A 20,546-nucleotide genomic window follows, 5' to 3' on the forward strand; every position below is an offset into this window, starting at 1 on the left:
AGGTGGTATGAGATTTGGGAAGGAGAATAGCAGGCTGCTACACACGTGCACACACACACACACACGCACACGCGCGTGCGCGCGGACACCCACACAGGCACAAGCTCCCTCCCGAGCATCATCAGCCAGGACACAGGGAAGGCTCCAGAGACAGGGAAGGCCAGTGTTAACAGGCATGAAGCCCAGGACAGAATCCTGCAAGAGCAGGAGAGGAGGAGGAGTTGGCGGAAGGAGAGTTGGAAAGACCATGGCAGGCAGCTCAGCCTAGCTCTGGCCGCAGGCAGGACTCCATGCGGTTCTTGGGGCTGGAGGTCCCCCGAGACAAGTAGATAGACGGTGCTCACATCCTGCCTAAAAGGTGGGGTGTAAGAGGGGCCAGAAGAAGTTGACAAGAAAGAGCAGCAGCAGAGATGGGACAAAGAGAAAGAAGAAGAAGCAAGATGCAGACCAGAGAAGAGGCTGGAAGGGTCTGGGCCTCCTGGGGGGGGGCAGGGACACCCAGAATAGGGAGCCTCCAGGCAGGGCTATTTCTTGCCAAGCAGTGCCCATGAGACCTGGAAGGAAAGTGAAGGTCACGGGTGCCCATCCAGGCAGGGGGATGGGCCTGCTGCTAGCTCACCTCATGCTTTTATGTATTATTATTTTTTTTTAAAGGCACCTTTTCCCCCAAGGCACTTCTATCAGAAAACTGTCATACTCATTCTGTTAGAAGACATTTTTAGGGCCATTTCCAGGATTGTTTTAGTAAAAAATATTCAAATCTTCATGGTCTGTGATGTACCCGTGGCACCCTTGTATAGTGTGCAACCGGCACCACTGTCCCTGGCAGACATGGGTGGGAAGGATCAGGCAGGACTCTAAGCCCAGGGCCTGGACACCAGGAGAAAGGTAAAAGAATTCTCCCTGCCCTGACTGCTGGGTAATTTTAGAGGGTGGTCTTACTCAAGTAGAAGGAGGGAGAGAGAAGTGATAGGGTCCTCAATATTTATGAGAACAAGCAGAGCCCCAAACTGCACTGCTTGGGATAAGGGCTTTCAACTCAGTCCAGGGAAAGAGCTGAGACTTCTTTCCTGTTTGTGGCACCCATTATGCCCAGTGTGTGGGGACAGAGATGCCCAAGGCCATCCAGAAGCGGGCGTTCTCCGGCATCTTTAAGTGTCCTGGCCAAAGTTCAGAGAGCATCCTGCCCTCCTGCAGGAGGTCGGGGTTGTGTGTGTCGGGGGGGTCTTTTCTAATCCCTCCTTTCATTCCAGGGCTGCAGTTCCAAGGGGCTGCTGCTGGAGTATTCAGAGAGGATGGAAGAGGTGGGCAGAAGGGCGCTGGGAGAGTGGGCGAGGCCGAGGGAGAGCTCACCTTCTGCGCACCGAGAAGGCGTGGCCGTGACATGAAACATTAGGTCACGTGGCCTTCCCATCCGGCCTTAGCGTGCCTACACATCTGCACAGAGAAGGAGAAGAGGTTGAGAGGAGAAGGAGGCGGCACAGCACAGAATCAACCCAACAGCCACGGTGGACAGAGAGCACAGACAGACAGACACTGAGGGAATGGACAGAAAGAGAAAATGAGACGCTGGCAGGACAAATGGGACGGGGTGTGAGAGAGTCCAGGCTGAAAGAGCAAAGGTATGGGCTGGGGAAGGGGCATCACCCCATCATGCATTTCAAAACAGGCCACTCAAACTCCATGCAGAGGGCGGGAAATCTGCCTGAGTGTGAGGCAAGTCCAAGGCCCAGAGCTGATAAGGCCAAGCCTGCTGCTTGTGGTCACAGCAACCTGGATGCTGTGCTTCTGGGGTCCTGCCTGTGAGGGAGGTCTAGGGGAGGGGCGTCAGCTGCCAGCTAACAGAAATACTCAAATCTTCAGTGTCAATGATTTGAGTGCGGAGCCTGCACCACTGGACTAGAACCTCAGACCTCCCTGAGCAATACTGGGTCAGGACACTGGCAGGGCTCACAGCTGCTCCCCCTTTCCCTCCCTCCCTCCCTTGTGTACTGACCCCTCCTGGGGGCCCTGGGCAAGATATAGAAGGTATCAAGGACCAAGGGGGCTGTGGACAGATTGGTTAAACCACAGCTGTGAGCGGGAGAAAGGGAGGGGCTTCGTGACACTGCTGCAGGACAGGTCAGTGAACACAGGAGGTGCCCCTGTCAGATTTCCTCCCTAAGGGCCACCCTGCTGCTCTGCTAAAGCCATAGCTTCAGCAGAGGTGGGCAAGGAGGGCTACTGCCCACGGTGCCTTCCAGGCGCCTCCTGGTTAATTTCACCCATGCCGCCCCTTCCTGCTGAAGTCTGCCATCTGGGTCCCAGAAGGTGAGCTCTTTCCCAGTGTTCTCTGAGACAGCAGACAGAGGAAGATGAGCGAAAGCAGAGAGGCTGGGGTGGGGTGGGGGGTGGGTAGGAGAGGAGCTGAGCAAGAATATGACACGCCACGTTGGCACCAGGGACTGACGCTACTGAAGAGACAGACTGTCCAGACCCTGTCGCCGGGGAGAGGAGGGGTTGGGAGGGCATGGATCGGGCTCAGGCATGAGGTGCGCTGGGCAAGGAAGGAGCAAGGGGCCCCAGGTACCTTCTGGGCTCCAGAGAAGGCGTGGTAGAAGCTGGACACGTAAGTCATGATGGCTTTCTCGTCTGGGCGGGCGGTTCCGACGATGTCTGTCAAGAAAAATCTGGAGTTAAAGCCAGCTGGTGAACACATGATACACTCCCTAATGTGATGGGAAAAGCAGCTCTCAGAACCGTAAGTCTTCTTGCCAAGACGCTGAGCCTGGATCTAACCAGCATCTGGCATCAACTTCCACTCACAGGAACACAAGAGGTAGAGGAAGGAGTGAAATGGTACCTGAGGAAGGAAACAAGACAAACCAGAGAAACGGGTGCTCAGAACAGCTGGTCGTCAGGCTACAAGTTCAATGCCAGGAACCAAAGGCGTTGGAGGGAAGAGGGAAATGCTACAGATTAGAAAAGATACAAGAACTAGAACAATGAGATGCCACGTGCACACTCTGGTCAAACCAGCTAAAGAGAAATAATGGGGAGATTTTGATTTTGAACCAAGTGGCAGATGTATCCAAGAATTACTGTCCATTTGCTTGGTGTGAAAATTATTTTATGATTGAAAAATAGAATGAAAATATTTCTATTTTTAAGGTCTATATTCTGAAGTATGTAGCAGTGAGATGCTATGATGTGTATGGGATTTGTTTTAAAATACTTCAACAAAGACAAAAAGAAAAAAAAAAGGTGACAAAATCTCAATAATTGTTCTATCTGGACGGTGGGTATATGGAAGTTCCTTATATTATTTTCCCTTCTTTTGCACATTGGAAAATGTCCCCACAACTTGACAGACATTGTCACAAACTGTATCTTCCATCTCTTCTCCTAAGGGTCCATTCATCTTTCCAAAAAGTCATTAAAATGCCCATAAGTGTTCTTTCTCTCCCTCCCTTTCCCCTGTGAAGTTAGATATGCATATAGACCTCAAACTCAAATCATCTCTTTGAATTACCCATCACTGCAAGCTCCCATGTATGTATATGAAGCACATGTAAATAAACTTTTTTCTCTCCCCTAAACAACAAAGGACCACTGTGCTCCACCCCAACACCCACCACCCCAACTCCAAGACCAAGATAAGCATCACCCTCGGGCAGCCCTTTTCAGCACCAGCTACCACCTCCCCCTCCAAATCTCAAGGTATCTGTCTATCTGTGGAATCCCTGAGAGACTAGTGATCCCCAGGCTCTCCAGAAGAGATCCCAGGAACCAGGCCTTCTCCCGTCTGGCCTCAGAGTGCCAAGGCCCAGCCCCTTGGCCACTGCACGCAGCTGGGAGAAAAACCGAAGGCTCAGAGGGAAGGGCCTCTCACCTTCCGCATCCAACATCTTGGGAATGTCCAGGTACTTCTCCGCTACATCGAAAGCTGTGTTCAAGTTTGTCAGTGGGTCATCCTAGGGGAGAAGAAGAAGAGGTGGGTGAGAAGCACAAGAAGTCTCTGGATGACCCCACCTGCATGATCATCAAGACTGGGGGGCAAGCGGGTACTGCTGTGGCCCCTCCCTGGTTCAGTCCTCAGGGGCCAGCTCTGGGTATAGAAGTCTGGCCTCATGGCCAGGATCTGCTAGCTGGGGGACTTAAAATGTCATCTTTCCTCTTCAAGTTGCAGTTTCTTTGTCAAAGAAATAGAGTGAAGAATACTAGCCTGCAGCCCAAGAAAGAATTGCTAAGAAATGCAAGCTGAGACGGGGCACTGGCCTGGGAACCATCAGTCTTGACTTCTGGTTTCACCTCTGCCACCAGCCAGCTGGACTGGCAAACAACCTAACCTCAGTCTCCCCGTCTGTTACTCAGAAGTTGGACTAGGAGCTCTCAAGCCCCTTTGGTGCTCACATTCCATGAAATTTGGGGACTCCTTCAAATAGCCACAGTCTTCTGACTACATTCTGGCTTCTGCTACCTTCTCAAGAAAACTTATTGGGGACTGGTGAGGAGGTGGAAAAATCAGAACCCTTGTGCACTGTTTGGTGGGATTGTAAAATGGTACAGCTGCTATGGAAAAACAGTATGGAAGTTTCTGAAAAAGTTAAACATGGAACTATAAGACATAACAATTCCATTTCTGGGTCTATATCCCAAAGAACTGAAAACAGGGACTCAAATAATTGTATATCCACGTTCATAACAGCGTTATACATGATAGCCAAAAGGTGGAAATAACACAAACGTTCATGGACAGATAGACACGGGATACTATTCTGCGGAAAAAAGAGAAGAGATCCTGAAACGTGCTACAACATAGATGAACCTTGAAAACATTAAGCAAAGGGAAATAAGCCAGACTCAAAGAACAAATATTATACGATGCCACTTATACAGGTACCTAATCCTAAATTCCTAGATACAGAAAGCAGAACGGTGGTCTGCCAGGGGCTGGCAGAAGCAGGAGCGGAGAGTGATGGTGTGATGGCTTCAGAATTTCAATTTTGCAAGATGAAGCGCTCTGGAGATGGACGGTGGTGGTGTGAATATACTTAATATTACTGAACTGTACACTTAAAAATGCTTCAAGTGGTACTTTAAAAAATTGTGGAGTATAATTGCTTTACAATGTTGTATTAGTTTCTGCTGTACAACAAAGTGAATCAGCTGTATGTATACAAATATCGCCTCCCTCCCACCCTTCTAAAAGTGGTACTTTTCATATTATGTATATTTGACCAAATTGAAAAAAAAATTTTAATGTGGAAAAAGAGCCACAACTTAGTAGAGAGAGTTCCTGGCTGGACCTCCCACTCTCTTCTTGGTTCCTGAGCCTAACCTAAAGCAAACTGGCTTTGTCAGCCTGCAACTCAGCTTCTGCATCTGCTAAGGTGAGAATCAAAGGGGACGAAAGGATACATCCATTCATTTGGGACACTTTCAGGAAGAAATTGCTCAAAATAGAGAAGGTGGAGTCCTTCTGGGAAAGCTTCTGACAGTTTCCAGAATGATAAAAACCACTGCCAAGAGGCAGCGGTCATGTCCATCCAAGGCCTTAGGCCATCCTCAGGCCCCGGGTGCGCACGCCCCTGCCCTGCCAGATTCCCAGGGACCACCAGGCCCCCACGGCCACCAAAGGAAGTGCTCCCTGGTCAGAGGCCTTGGCTCCCCGCTGTTCCCAAGCTCCAGAGGCTCTGGCAACCTCTGGGCTTTCTGGAAAGAGCCCACGGTTCAGTGGGAACAGGTCTGTGCTAGGATTCTAGTATCACTGTTGCTACTGTATTGAAGAGAAGAGACAGACACAGAGAAACACAGAGAAATGAGCTGGGAGAAATGAAAAGATGCGGAGAGGGAAGAGGGTGGGGAGAGAGCTGGCCGGGGATGAGACAAAGGCCCCTGGACTCTCCCTCCCCGAATGGCTGAGGCTCCTGGAGTCAGGGCGGGGGTGTGTGGGCTGAGACTGAAGAGCCACAGTCAGGCAAGCCCCGCCTTGCACAGAGCTGGGCACAGCTGTGCATCAGCTGGGTGCTGCCTCCCTAGCCCCCCACGCAGGGACCCAGGCACACACGCTCCCGTCACCACGGTGCATCCGCTGACCGGCTGGGAGGACTGTGACGATGATGCCTTTAAAAAAGTCTCCATCTCCAGGATTCCCCCATGTCGGCCCCTGTTTGGTTTGGCCGCACACTTTTCAGCTGGGGCGGTAGGGAGTGGGGTGGTGGTGGTGGGTTCTCAAATTGCTTTTTTTCTTTGCAAAGTGGCTGAATTAGAGGGCTGGGATTCCCCATCCCCCGAGAGGTAAGCCGGCCCCCGTCCACATATACCTGGACACAGCTATCACAGGGCCAGTGAGCGGGCTCCCCTCCTTCGGCAGGTGGTGGGCCCCTCCAGGCAGGCAGGGGCCCAGCCTCAAGCTTCAGGCCCAACTTAGGATTTCTGGAGAGTGTGGGAAACTCCACCTGACTCTTCTCCCCTCACAAATCCTTTTCAGCAGCCCCCTCCCACACACACATCCCCCCAAACAAGGGTCTGATGCCACAGAGCAGCTCCTCTACCTGCAACATCAAGCCTGGCATGGCCATGGTGGGCACAGGCAAGGTGGGGGACTTGGCTGAACACCAAGATCTCCAAGTACTGAGGTCAAGGAGACAAAAACCAGAAGAGTCATTCCTAGAAGCCTTTTTTGTCAAGAGATCCAAGCACCGACAGGGGATATTGCAACCCGAGCTCCAGACCGTCTACTGGGGTGGGGTGGGGAGGCACCAACGGTGGTCTCTCCCAGGATGCCAGCTCCACAAGGCCTCTTGTGCCGGGATGGGCTGAGTGGGGGGTGGTGAGTCCAGTCACAGTGTCCCAGATGGCCCTCTCCAAGGTCAGGCCAGTGTCCTTTAACCAGCCCAGACACTAAGAACCACCATGAAGCTAGACACACAGCTCCCACCTCCCGGTCTGCTCCTCAACACAGACGCTCAAGAAAATCCCCCAGCAGCTTCACGCCAAAAGCGCAAATGAAATCAAGCGGCAACAAAATCCCCTCCAACTTTCGGCCAGGAGGGAAAGCAGATCCCTGGCGGGGACCTGCCCAGGACTGCGCAGCACGTCTCCGACAAGGCTGGGATACACATCTCTAAGGACAAGCAGAATCTAAAATTATGAAAGTAATGCACGCACCTTGGGAAAGCCAGAAAACCAGAACGGAGAAATGCCACTGAGGATCTCAGAACAGGGAAATGCCACTGAGGATCTCCGCATCCTAACAGAATTTCTGTGGCGCTTTTGATGCCTTTCCTGGCAGGTTGGGCATGTTGGCAAGCATATACAGACTCAAGTAGCCCTGATGGAAGGTGTTTTCCTCTAACTTCCAGAGGGGCCGTCTCCTCGGCTAGTCTAAGACTGACACGCTCTCACACTGGGTGGTGGGCTCTCAGAGCAGGGGGCCCAGTCCTGCCCTTCCCCCACCCACCCCAGGGAGACCAGCTGGGTGGGAACTGGCGGGGACGGGTGGGAGCTGGCGGGGATGGGTGGGAGGGTCAGGCGAGCACACAAACCTTCCGCAGCTTCCCATAGTCGATCAGCTCGGGCCGGTGTCGGTGGATCAAGGCACAGAAGCCGAGGCCGTCCTTCCAGCTGCCCGGGGGAGAGGTGGTGGGGGGTGGCCAGAGGGTGAGTGGAGCCAAGCACTCAGGGCAAAGTGCTAAGCAGGGGTCTCCTTTTTTCCAGAGATGAACCCACAACCCCTCGGAGCAGGAGTTGGGAGAACAGAGTGGGAAGGAGCCTGCTTGCTGCCACAATCCCAGGTACCGGGTTAAGGCTCCATGGGGTTTGGCGAGTTGTCACGTCCCACCCAAGCCCCCACCAAGGTCTGGGGCCCTCCTTGTCTGCTCTGTTTCAGAGCCCCAGGCTGGAACTCTCCGGACACTCTCCTGAGGGGGCTCCAAGAGCATCAACCCAAGAGGTATCATGCAGCAGCCAGGACAGAGCGGGCCTCGAAGGGCGACGCTCCCTTTCCAGAAAAGCGACTCCTTCCCCAAGGCTCTGTGTTCTGTTCCAGAGCACAGAGACTGACCCAGCCCAGGAGCCCCAGGGGTCCTTGGGGGGAAGCAGCCTGGCTTCTGCAAGAGCCCCTCAGCCCCCTGCCACGCACCTTATGTGGAAGTTCTGGATGTTGACATTCTTGTAAGGGGCTGTCTTTCTCTGACACCACAAGAGAAGCCCTTCCTTCGCTGAAGTCTCTGTGGGGAAGGGGATGACGGGCAGAGAGGTCAGAGGCTGGCTTGGTGGAAGGAAGGTGTGGGCTCCTGAAGGACCCCTGTGACCATAGGGTCCTTCATACGGGGGTCCACACAGAGACTCCTAGATTTCAACCCTGCTGCTTCTAGGCCATTAAATCTATTTCCTGGACAAAGTTTGAGACGTTATTTGAGACACAGAAGTAAGCAGGTATCATTTCAGAACTGGCCACCTGATACATTAAAATAATGAGAAAATGGCCTTTCAAACTTTTAGACTCTCTCCCCCTCACTCCCTTTTATGCAAATAAATAGCAACAACACAAAATTAAGTCGGCAACCTCTGTCGGGCAGCCACTTTGGGAAGGAAGGGTTGATTGGTCTGTGAAATCTGAAATCCAGGGCTCTTCAGACAGGGAGGGCCCGTGTGCCCTGTGGATTGCACATAGTCATTTAAGAAGAAAGCGTTAGGACTCCTAGTCACATTTACTGTTCATCTAAAAAGAAAAAACAAGGTCTCCTCATATTTAATGCATGGATCGACATTGCTGCTGTGTGTAAAGCAGACAGGTGTCAGTAAGTAAGGCAAGTAGCTGAGGGGGCCCCAGAAGCTTCCGGCCCAGGAGGGCCGCAAACCACACTGCCCCCATGTGTTCACATCTGTGAATAGCAGCTCGTGGTACTCAGTGAAGTGGGTTTCCGTTCACAAAATGGACTTTAAAATGACGCTCAACAATTCCTGCAAAGATAATATAGTAATTCAAGCACAAGAAAATGATAAAAATCTTCAAAGCTAATGCTTCCGCTTTTAGTCCAAGCTCTTTTCAGTTACAAGATAAAAACAACTATTTACTCAGAGCTGACAAGAAGTCTACCCAAAAGAATAAACTCATCAAGAAAGCTATTTGAAAACCAGATTTGTATCTATTATCACTAACAAGAACCCTAAGCAACTACTGTGGGTATCCATTTAGTCACTTCAGCCCTAAATACCAGGTATCTATAAACCAAACTTAAGACCTTCACATTGCTGTATCACTAAGTGTCAAGCCAAGATTCCCATAACAAAGCAATTTAATCCACACTGTCCTCATTAAAAATTAATTTCTAGGCCGTTAAAATGAATTTTAAAAAATACTTGAAAAACACCTCCATCTCATCTTTTAAAAATTTGGTTTGATGTGTTTGATATAGCGGTGGTGCTGATGGTGGTTTAGGCACTGCAGGCTCCGCTGTACTCGAGAATTTACCCAGGCAAGAATACCAGATTGGGTTGCTATTTCCTTCTCCAGGATATAGAAATGCATGAATATAATTTACTGAAAAATAAATACACACCTATCAGACATAAAGGTCAAAAACTGCGGGAGTGTGAAACCAAAAGTTTAGAGAGACCACGGCCCCAGACCATGGCGGCCCCTTGCAGACGTGCAAGGTGGCCACCAGAGGGTGCTATGGGAGCAAAGTGGAGGCCCTATCTCTCGCATGGCTCTCTCCTGACTGCTATTCCCCTACTCTGGGATTTGACAACCCCAGAGCAGTGGTTCCAATACACTTCCCCACAGCCGTCTCAGGCTTTCTCAAAGTGAGGGGGCCAACGCAACCATAGGGGCCAGCACTCCAGTTTTTACTTGTCTGTAGACTAGGAGAGAGCAAGGATGCCATCGATGGATAAGCGGCCCAGGATGCAGCTTGTGATGAAGGACCTCTTGCCCCATGGATCAGGGAGGAAGATGTGATGGTGAAGGCATGGGAGAGGTGGAAGCCTGGGGACAGCATGGAGCAGAGCAGAAGACCTACCTTCCACGGAGATGTCCTGGATGGCAAAGCGGAGGATGATGGTCCAGATCATGCCCAGGGTCATTTTCACATTCCCATCCACAATTTCTACAGAAACAGCAGCAGGACACGTTAGGATGGGTCTCAGCAGGGACAAAGGTCACATTTCCTGAGTGCTCACGTCACTCTGTGTAGGAAGTCAAAGGCCATACACTCCACTTCTAGAGGGAAGTCAAAAAGTCAGCACAATTATATGTCGCAGGTGCCAGGAGGGAAGTCTATTTGGGGGTGTCTTGGGGGACCAGGAGAGTGTGGTCAGTTCAACTGGGTACAACAGGAAAGGCAACACAGAAGGGGGCATCTTGAACCTGGGCAGTGTCCACAAGCCTAACAGAGAAGAGGAAAAGGACTGCTACGCCATCGCAAATGTCCTGGCACCTCCAGAGCGGAGGGCCTCTGGGCAAGCACAGCTCTCAGAACAGCCGCCCACCCACCTGGGAAGCCAGTGCAGGCAACAGAAATTACCCAACCTGACAAAGGTTTATAAACTGCTACTAGAAGGATCCACTAACTCTCAAATCAAGTTCATGATGCCATAACTTGGGTATTTTTTCATAAAAAAAAAACAAACAGCAGCTTCAAAATCAAAATTAAGAGATACCCCACTAAATTCAATCTAAGCAGCACCTTCTAGGTTTTTTTTTAAATGCTATAAATTCTATGAAGATTTTTTTGTCCCAGGCTTAGAGGCAGGACATACAAAGATAAATAAGCCCTGTCTTTAAGGATCCTAAAAGATGTAGTCATTTACAGGCTTGGAGACTGAGCAGATCCTTACCTTTCCTGCTCCCAGGCCAGGAGACAGTAACCTGGCCCCGTGGTGAGCTACTCTCAGTTAAGACTCTCGCATCGAAAGAATATCTCATTTTTCCCTCCTGACAACAGTAGATTTGGGGGACACCCAACAAGACCATGAGAAGAGACAACGTCCAAGGACCCCTGATCCCCTGAGCCAACGTCTACTTGGGTTTGCTTCCCACAAACCTTTTAAACAAAGAGTGGATTCCTGTAAGGAAATTAACTCTAATACCTCATCCCCTTCCACAAAAGAGAGGGCAAAACTGCGTGCTGCTCTGTGACTGGCAAGGTGCAGGCACTGGGCAGTGAGGCCTGGCCCACAGCTGCTTCAGGGGGCAGTGTGGGGGTAAAGTTGCTGAGCCTGCACCAGGGTTCTCAGCAAAGGAAGAACAGTGGCCACTTTGGGCATGGGACAGGATGTGATTCTTCCTGCTAAGAGGGGGGCTGAAATGTCCCTCCCAGAACTCTAGGCATCAGCAGAGCAATGACCCAAGTCTGAGAAACTCGGTTAGAGAGACAGGGAGCTGCAGCAGCATACAACCATCCTCCTCAACAACTGAGCCAGCTGCACACACTCTGCAGAGCATGCAGAGGGGGAAGTGGAGTCAGTCAGTCAAGAATCAGTTCCTAAAAGTTTAATATTTTTTATTTTATTTTTTGGCCACATATCATGGAATAAACGGAGAAGGCGATGGCACCCCACTCCAGTACTCTTGCCTAGAAAATCCCATGGATGAGAGAAGCCTGCTAGGCTGCAGTCCATGGGGTCGCTAAGGGTCGGACACGACTGAGCGACTTCACTTTCACTTTTCACTTTCATGCATTGGAAAAGGACATGGCAACCCACTCCAGTGTTCTTGGCTGGAGAATCCCAGGGATGGGGGAGCCTGGTGGGCTGCCGTCTATGGGGTTGCACAGAGTCGGACACGACTGAAGCGACTTAGCAGCAGCAGCATGGAATGCAGGATCTTAGTTCCCCGGTCAGGGCTCCCTGCGGTGGAAGCATGGGGTCTTAACCACGGGACCGCTGGGAAAGCCCCTCCTAAAGGTTTGCTATGCTTAAAATGCTCTTTCACTTGTGACTCCCAACAGTATTGCATCTGTAACATTCAAAGTGCTTACATAAATTGATAAGATAAAAAAGTCTAAATTCATAATACAGGAGTCAGCAAAAAACATGAATAGACACTTCACAAATCACAAAATACAAACCACCAACTTACAAGAATGTCAAACCCACTTGTAATTAGAGATATACGATTTTCCCAGCTATTAAATGAACAAAGTTAAAAACAAGCAAATACACATAATGATGGTAATGATCTATCGTTAGATTGACAGATCTATCAATCTAACGATAGACAGCCGTGTGGCTCTCACCCTGTGGCTAGAAGTATAAATTCGTTTTAAAGAAACACCTTTTGGGGAAATAATTTGTCAACAGGGAGCAAGTCATCTTGAAGTTGCTCAAATTTTTGAGAGTACAATTCTCTCTCCAGCCCCAGTCAGCCAGTGGTGTGAAATGTAGATTAAGGCTGACGTATAAAGGCATCTGCTGCCAGGTTACTTATCATGACCGCACCCTGGAAACCCTGTGAAGGTACAAAATACAAGGTGTGACCAAGTACAGCCCAGACCCTGTCACTCCCTTTGCTCAAAACGTCCAGGGCTTCCCACCCCACTCAGAGCAGCAGCTGCTGGGGCCTCCGAGACCCATGTCCCCCTCCCCCTGAAGTCCCACAGCCTCCCTGTTGCTCCCCTCTCCCGGGATATCCCTCACCTTCCTCCTGCCTCCACTCACCCTTCATCTTCTCACTAAGCCCTTCCTGGATCTCCCTCTTTACTCTCCTGCAACTGATACATGTATTTTCTTTCTCGCTCTTCCAGAACATAAGCTCCCTGAGGACAAAGATGTTTTCTGTTTTCCAGCACTGCTTGGAGCCCAGCACTGTGCCTGGCACAGAAACAGCCCTCCATCAACGTCTGCTAAACGAATGAATGAATGGAGGACACTAACCACAGGCGCCTGAATGGGCAGAGAACACAACAGCATTCAGGCTCCTCGAGGACTGGATGTAGATCTGGAACAGAGCACACTTGTGCTCAACAAACAGATAATTAGCACAGCCATTAAAAATCATAATTACAATTTTTTGATGATTTGGAAGAAATCTTTGTAATTACAGAAGACAAAAATCAGGTATTAAATTGTATGGACACCATCTCAAATCACGGACAAATTTTTTTAAACATCAAGAAAAAACTCCAGGTGGTAATGCCTTTCTATGAGTCGAGGCTGAAATGCCACTTCCTCTTGAGCTGGGGGGTGGAGGGGTGTGTGAACACCCCCATCTGTTGTTCAGTCGCTCAGTTGTGTCTGACTCTTTGTGACCCCATGGACTGCAGCTAGCCAGGCTTCCCTGTCCTTCACCATCTCCTGGAGCTTACTCAAACTCATGTCCATTGAGTCAGTGATGCCATCCAACCATCTCGTCCTCTGTCATCCCCCTTCTCCTCCTGCCTTCAGTCTTTGCCAGCATAAAGGCTAAATAACCCAGCCTCCTGTTGGCCCTGAGCTCAGGGTCCTCCCAATACCAAGGAAGACAAGACAGCTTCCTCTCTCTGGGTCTTTCCAACTTACTTCTTTTCTCTTCCAGAAATACCCAACCCCTGGGGAGTTTGCTTACGGAATTTTCAATGCCTACCAAGGAAGCAGTTGCATGTCAGAAAACAAAGGAGCCGAGGACAGGCAAAGAGAGCGATTTGTTTTCATCCCCGTGTCCACCTGAGCCCCCCTCACCCTCAAAAACCCTCCCCAGAATGGATCCTTTCACTAGGCAGCTCTACGTTTGGAGTAAGTTTGTCCATCTCACAGGTATCTTTATGGCCTGATACACTGAGTCCAAAAGGAGGGTGCCATGGCTGTAACTGGGCCCCTGAGGGAAAACCATGATGACAGATTAACAAATGTCTGCTGTGGGTGTGGGAAGATGCCATTCCTAGACCACAGCTACCTATGAAGCTGTTCATATCCTGCTTTTACTCAGAACCTGCCTCTCTCTTGGCCCCACTCCAGGCAGGCAGTATTCAGACAGTGGAATCAATGATGCTGAAGAAACTCCATGTGGTAGAAAACTAGACCCTCCACCCTGGGCGGTCACCACTGCCCAGACCAGTGGCCACCATCCAACCTAAGACCAGATGCTAAATCATCAAGCCCACTCCCAGGCTCTGGCACCCAAAGCTATCAGGCTTTCCCTGCCTCTAGATTTTAAAATGAAAATTCCTTCTCAGGTGCTCTCATCTGGTTAAATTCCAACCACTCACCCAGGTCAAGTCTCAATCCCATGAAGTCTAGACATTCTAGAATCAAGTATCACACAAGAAATGGATCTATTCTAACCTCTCCTGTGGCATGGATGCTCCTTGCCTCCAACCTCCACCTGAACATCTTTGGGTGTTCACTTTGAACATCTGATGCTTTTCCCAGAGCACCCACTCCGTCCCCTAAGGTTCTGTATGTTTTCCACAGTCGGCCTACCCACAGGATCTCCCTTCCAGGCCTGGTGCTTCCCACCAGGGTCAGCCGGAGTCAAGACCTTGTCCCACGTGATCATCCTTCAAAGGTCTGGGGTCTTTCACTGGGGCCCCAATCTGGTCCCCAAGGCTCCCCTGCCAGGATAAATGGCAACATCTCCTCCCACCCCAACCCCAGGAGAGCTCCTTCTGGGTGATCCATTCCACTGTCTTTGATAGTCTACAGCAGCAAACTTCATTTCATTAAAATAAACAAAACCCTTTCTGGGCCTCATCCGGTTTCCTGGCTCAGCAGCGGGCTGTCCTGGCATGATCTTGGTGCTCGACCTCTTTCTTTTAAGTTGCAGTATAGTTGATTTACAATGTGTTAATTTCAGGTATACAGCAAAGCGATTCAGTTATACATATAGACATTCATTCTCTTCCAGATTCTTTTCCCATATAGGTTACTATTAACGCATTGGCTTAAAATGGGAGAGAGGATTTCAAAGAGGGAAGCCTTGGCCTAAAGGTAGCAGGAAGGCTTGGAATGTCTCATTTTAAAAGCAGCTTTAGAAATCTTTCAAGAAGCAAGGTCTGTGTTAAGGGAACTAGAAAACTCCAGCCAGCTAGGTTAAGTGACCTCCTGGGAGAACAGAGGTGGTGGTTAGAGTTTATGCCCCTGTCTGGCTGTGCTCCTTACCCCTCTGTTGAGACCACACAGCTAGTGTGACCCGCCACTTCACAGCTGAGGAAAATCAGACGTGAAGGTTCTGTCCTGGACCCCTGCAGAGAGGCAGCAGTGCCCTGGTGATTGGAGAGGTTTAGACTTCAGCTCTGGAGTCCAACCCCCAGGGTTGAATCTGCGTTCTGCCAAATGGAAGCCACCTGGCCCAGAGCCTGTGGTCACCACACTGCACACTTCCATTCGAGCAGCATCTCTGAGCCTTCGTTTCCTAGACTGTAAAATATGGCTGGTGATACTACAAGCCCGTCAAAGCATTCTGTCCTGTCTGGCCAGCCACAGATCTGGACCTCAGCAAGTGCTATTCTTGCCCATCTTCTCCTTTCTTCCTTCCCTTTGGTATTCAGTGACACACACACACACACACACACACACACACACGGGCTTCCCTGGTGGTTCAGATGGTAAAGAATCTGCCTGCAATGCAGCAACTACCACTACTACCATATATACGTGTGTGTGTGTGCATGCACACACGCTAAGTCACTTCAGTTGTGTCTGACTCTTTATGACCCCATGGACTGTAGCCCACCGGGCTCCTCTGTCCATGGGATTCTCCAGGCAAGAATACTGGAGTGGGAAGCCATTCCCTTCTCCAGAGGATCTTCCAGACCCAGGGATCAAATCCAGTCTCTTATGTCTCCTGCATTGGCAGGCGGGTTCTTTACCACTAACACCACCAGGGACTCTCTCTCTCTCTCTCTATATATATATATATATTATGGTAGTTGTTACATTCTCCTTTCTAAAAGTCTGGATTTCTGGCTTCTTTTGAAAAATTCAGAACATCTGGCAACACTGGATATTTATTCCCACTCAGCAACAATTGGTTAGATCTACACAGCAGCTGCCCTGCTTAGAAGAACATGTTTTTCCCACTTCTCCCCACTCCCCACTCATCCCTACTGTCTCTGGCCCACCTCACACATCCTCCACTTCCCTGCCCCAGAGAGCATCTGAGCTTGTAGCAGACTACCAGAGTGGTAATTTCTTTGGCTTCCCATCCCTGCTTAGCTGAAACTTTTTCTGCCCAGTCTTGATCCCTCCCTAAGAGAACAAACAATTCTTTTCTTCTTCGGTACCTTGCTGTACACAAGCCCTTCAAACATTCACTGAGCACTGACCGTGGACAGCATGCCGCTGGGAGCTGCGGCCACAAGCACATAGGAGACATGATCTCCGTCTCACGGCTCAGGGGGTGGGACACAAAAGGCACCGCCCACGACGACCTCAAGGACCAGCCTGAGTCCCTGATAAGGCAAGGGTCAGCAAGCGTTTCCCGTAAAGGGCCTGATAGGAAATATTTTCAGCTTTGTGGGGATATGGTCTCTGACACAGTTATTCAATTCTGCCTGCAGCAGGAAAGCAGCCAATAATATGTAAACAAATGGGTGTGGCCGTGTTCCAATATTTACAAAAGCCCGGGTCAGCCAGGTTTGACCCCATGGACTGTAGTTTGCCAGCTCCTGTGCTCAAGTTTCTCAGTTTGATTTTGCTATATCAAATCCCTCAATTTTCAGAAAAAAGGAGGACTTTCAGATCATCAACCAGAGAAAAAAATCAGCTGCTATGGATTTACTGGAACAACACCCCGCACCCTCTGTAAGGAAAGGCCACCCTCTGGAGCATTTCTCTAGTGTCACTCTGACCTGGATTTGAGTTCCGGCTTTACCACTTGCTGAAGACGGGACTTTGGACAAGTTAATCTTCATTAGGCACATGTTTTCTTTTTGTAAAATGGGGATAACAATTCGAGCCATCTCACAGGGCTATGGCAAGGATGAAATGAGATTCCTGGTACAAACGGCTTTAGCACAGTGCCTGCTGCAGAGCAAGTGATCAGTAATCACAGTCCAGGTTATATCTACAATGAATGAATGAATGGAGACTGTACTACTCACCTTTTAATCTCTGGCACCACAGAGGTGCCCAATCCACTGATGAATCCATGGGACACAGTCCTCATGGGGCCTGGTTATGGTACTTTATTCTAATCATCTTGACCCTCTCCAAGTCCTTCAGAACCACACACAAGAAACTGTGCCACCTCCTTCTAACCATTAAGAACATGCTAATGATGGTTTAAACTGAACTTTAAACAATTTTTAAAGATTGAAGTATAGCTGATTGACAAGCTGGTGTTAGTTTCAGGTGTATAAACAAATTTTTTTTCTTAAGTAAAAGGGAAAAAATTCAAGAAGCCTCTCTGCAGGGAAATGTTATTAAGAATATTCCTGGGACTTCCCTGGCAGTCCAGCAGTTAAGACTCTATGCTTCCAATGCAGGGGACACGGGTTCGATCCCTGGTCCGGGAACTAAGATCCCTCATGTCTCGCAGTGTGGCCAAAAAAAAAGTTCCTAAAGCCTTGTGGACAGCCATCCTGCAGGGGCTCCCTGTACGCACCAATGTCCACACATTCTCCCCAAACCGCAGAACTCTGTGCTTGGGACAGGGGAGCTCAGCCAGGCCTGCAGAAGGGGGAGGTGGCATTCCACTCATGTGGATCCCACGGATCCCACAGTGCTAGGATTCAGCAGGGGGTGGGAGGTGAGAGGGGGTGGGGGGGTTGGGGTCACGGTCACCAAGGTACAGAGACTAGACGGAAAGTGATGTTTTTACATGAAGGATCCACTGGCTAGCCAGGTGCTGGGAGCCCTACTTCCAAATGTGCCCATGGATGTGTGGGTCTAGGAGTCAGGCTAGAAAAGGCCAAGAGAACCAAGAGGTGGGGGCAGAAAATCCGGCTGGATGCAGAGGGGTGGGATGGGGGTGGGGGGCAGCCAGGGGGCAGGCCCTACTCACCTTCAGCTCCTATGGACACCAGCTTCACCCCCTTGCTGGCTATGAAGTCCAAGGCCTTGTTGACATTGGAGATCTTGTGCACCCTCATTTTGCCTCTCTCGGGCTTGGCCAAACGTTCACCTGAACAGACGGAGAGGGAGGAATGGGAAGTGAAACACTGTTCTCCTACTTCTCAGCTCTAGACTGCTTGCAGCCACTCAACAAGTCTGTATTAAGCCCTGAGTATATGTCAAAGGACTTGGCTGTGTGCTAGGAATACAGGGGTGAACAAAACAGCTTGCTGCCTTCATGGACTTACGGTCCGGGAGGAGAGACAGACCTTCAACATACACAAATGAACAAAAAGCCAAAAAGGAGAAATGCTTAAAACAAATGCTTTAAAAGAGACTGCAGAGGAGGAGGGCAGGTAGGAGGGTGAAAGAGTTGTGAGGTGGGCAGGGGAGGCCTCTTAGTAGGAGGCTGGCAGACCCAGACTGCAGGGAACAGTGATCAAGGCAGAAGGAACAGCATCTGCAAAGGCTGATCCGGGAGAGGGTGCGGGTCACGCTAGGGTATTTTGGGAAAGCTCCCTGTGTGTTGCCCACAGAGCCCCTCTCTCATTTGAGAACCACAGCTCTTGTCCATTTACTGCTGCCCAGGGGCACTCTCAGCTCAGCTCCAAGTCAACCCTCCAGCCTCACTCAGCGGCCATTTCCCTGACCCCTGCTTCCCACACAGAGCTTCTGCTGTTCAGTGTTTACGGTCAGGAGCTTCAGGGAAGCAGGGGGTGATGAGCTGGTTCTCCAAATACCCTGCTCAGAGCACAGGAAGGAGGTGTCCAGGGATCCCCTGAAGCCATTTGAAAAATGTATACGTGCAACATGTGCCCAGACCTGGGGAAGGGGCGCACAGCTTTCAGTCTCCGAGAGGTCTGAGAACCACCATCCTCGAACTCAGGACGTCACACCCACCACAGTCTCCAGCCCAGCCCAGCGGAACCCTCTCCACCCCACTTCCAAGCACATCAACAGCCTGGCTGAGAGATCCCAAGGGGCATGGTGGCCCTGATGCTGGGCCATGCTCATCCTGTCAAGAGCAGCACTTCTCCAGGGAGCCCCCTCCCCAGGGCCCCCCCACCCGACTTCCACAGAACAGACTTCCTGCTACAGATGTCACTTGGCCTGGAAGCATCCAGGGAAGCCCAGCTGGGTTTTTATTATTAAATCAAGACTTCCCATGTGTGGCTTTCCCAAGGCTGTGGCCACAGCCCACCCTCTCTAGGAAGGTACCCTACTGCCCCCCTGGGCAGATGAGATGCCCCAGGGCTCCCTTCCAATAGGTGGGATGGACCAGTACCTTGTGGCCCCCTCACCCCCAACGAGGGCTGCTCCCACTAGAGCCCCAGCCTTTAGGTCCTGCTAAGCCTGAGCTTGCCAGCCTGACTGCCAGCTACATTCACTGGCTGGAACAGGGCTCCTCCAAAACAAGGGAGGTAGCAAAGTCCTGGGACTTTGGTCCATACAAAATCACCTGGAGAACCTGCTGACTGTAGGCATCTGGCCCCCTTCCCCTTCCTCCTGAGTTTCTGACTTTGGAGGTCTGGGAACCCACATGTGGCTAAGTAGTCCTGCTGATTCTGCTGGGTGGTCCAGGGACCACACTCGGAGGACCTCTACAGGCGCCAGAGGTCCCCTTGCAGAGGAGGGACCCCCCCCTTTCCTTTTCCTGTCATCCTAACCATCTCCAGAGACACTCAGGGAGGAAAAGGCATCGTCTCAATGACTCAGTCTCTCCCCACCCCAGGGAACAGAAGAGCCGCCTCACAGACATGCACAGGCCTGTTCAGCGCAAGCACCTGGTGGGTATTCAGAAAGCCCAGCTGGGCGTTCAGTCACTCTAGTATTTGCTGAGCATCCCCTACCTGCCCAGTATACAGATCTGAGCACCTGGGACATGGACGAGTTTGTCCCTGCCTTCCAGGGCCAGGTGTGCAGTGGGGAGAAAACACACGAGCCAAAAACGATCCTGCTGTGTGGCAAATGACGTGCTAGAGGGATCAACAGTGTGTTCCAGGAGCCCAGAGGAAGGCAGGCACTCAAAGCAGGAACAGAAGGGGTGGTGGTCAGCGAAGCCTTCCTGGAGGAGATGCCTAAACTGAGTTTTTAAAAATGAAAAAGAAAAAGAAAAAAAAAATGAAAAAGAACAATGCCAGATTTGCTTGAACTAAGCAATATTGGAGGAAGAGGTAAGAAGGACACTCTGAAAGGCATTTAGAGTTCTCTAACAACCTAGAGGAGTGGGATGGGGAAGGAGATGGGAGGAAGGTTCAAGAGGGAGGGGACAGATGTGTACCTATGGCTGATTCATGTTGACGCTTGGCAGGAACCAACTCAATTCTGTAAAGCAATTATCCTTCAATTAAAAAAATACATTTAAAACTTAAAAAAATAAATAAAAGGCAGTTAGAGGAAAACATATGGCAGTTCCTGAAAAAATTCAACACGGAATTACCCTAGGATCCAACAATTCCACTTCTGGGTACATACCCAAGAGAAGTGGAAGCAGAGACTTACGCAGTATCTGTATATCCATGTTCTTCGCAGTATTACTCACAATACCCACAATGTGGAAACGACTCAAGTGTGAATGACAGATG

General features: G+C 50.3%; 1 protein-coding gene across 3 annotated transcripts in view; it reads right to left on the minus strand.

Moving 5' to 3' along the window:
• ACTN1 (actinin alpha 1) overlaps nt 1–20,546 on the minus strand; it is a 97,744-nt gene that overhangs the window by 20,746 nt on the left and 56,452 nt on the right. For all 3 annotated transcript variants that reach the window (XM_055538428.1, XM_055538429.1, XM_055538427.1), the window contains exons 3-8: nt 17,912–18,031; nt 10,011–10,097; nt 8,126–8,213; nt 7,530–7,608; nt 3,872–3,953; nt 2,570–2,655 (exon numbers count right to left, since the gene is read on the minus strand). In XM_055538428.1, the coding sequence (XP_055394403.1) occupies nt 2,570–2,655; nt 3,872–3,953; nt 7,530–7,608; nt 8,126–8,213; nt 10,011–10,097; nt 17,912–18,031 (542 nt within the window). The remainder of the gene's footprint in view (nt 1–2,569; nt 2,656–3,871; nt 3,954–7,529; nt 7,609–8,125; nt 8,214–10,010; nt 10,098–17,911; nt 18,032–20,546) is intronic.

The sequence above is a fragment of the Bubalus kerabau genome, chromosome 10 (assembly GCF_029407905.1).
Source record: "Bubalus kerabau isolate K-KA32 ecotype Philippines breed swamp buffalo chromosome 10, PCC_UOA_SB_1v2, whole genome shotgun sequence".
Taxonomy (NCBI): Eukaryota; Metazoa; Chordata; class Mammalia; order Artiodactyla; family Bovidae; genus Bubalus; species Bubalus kerabau.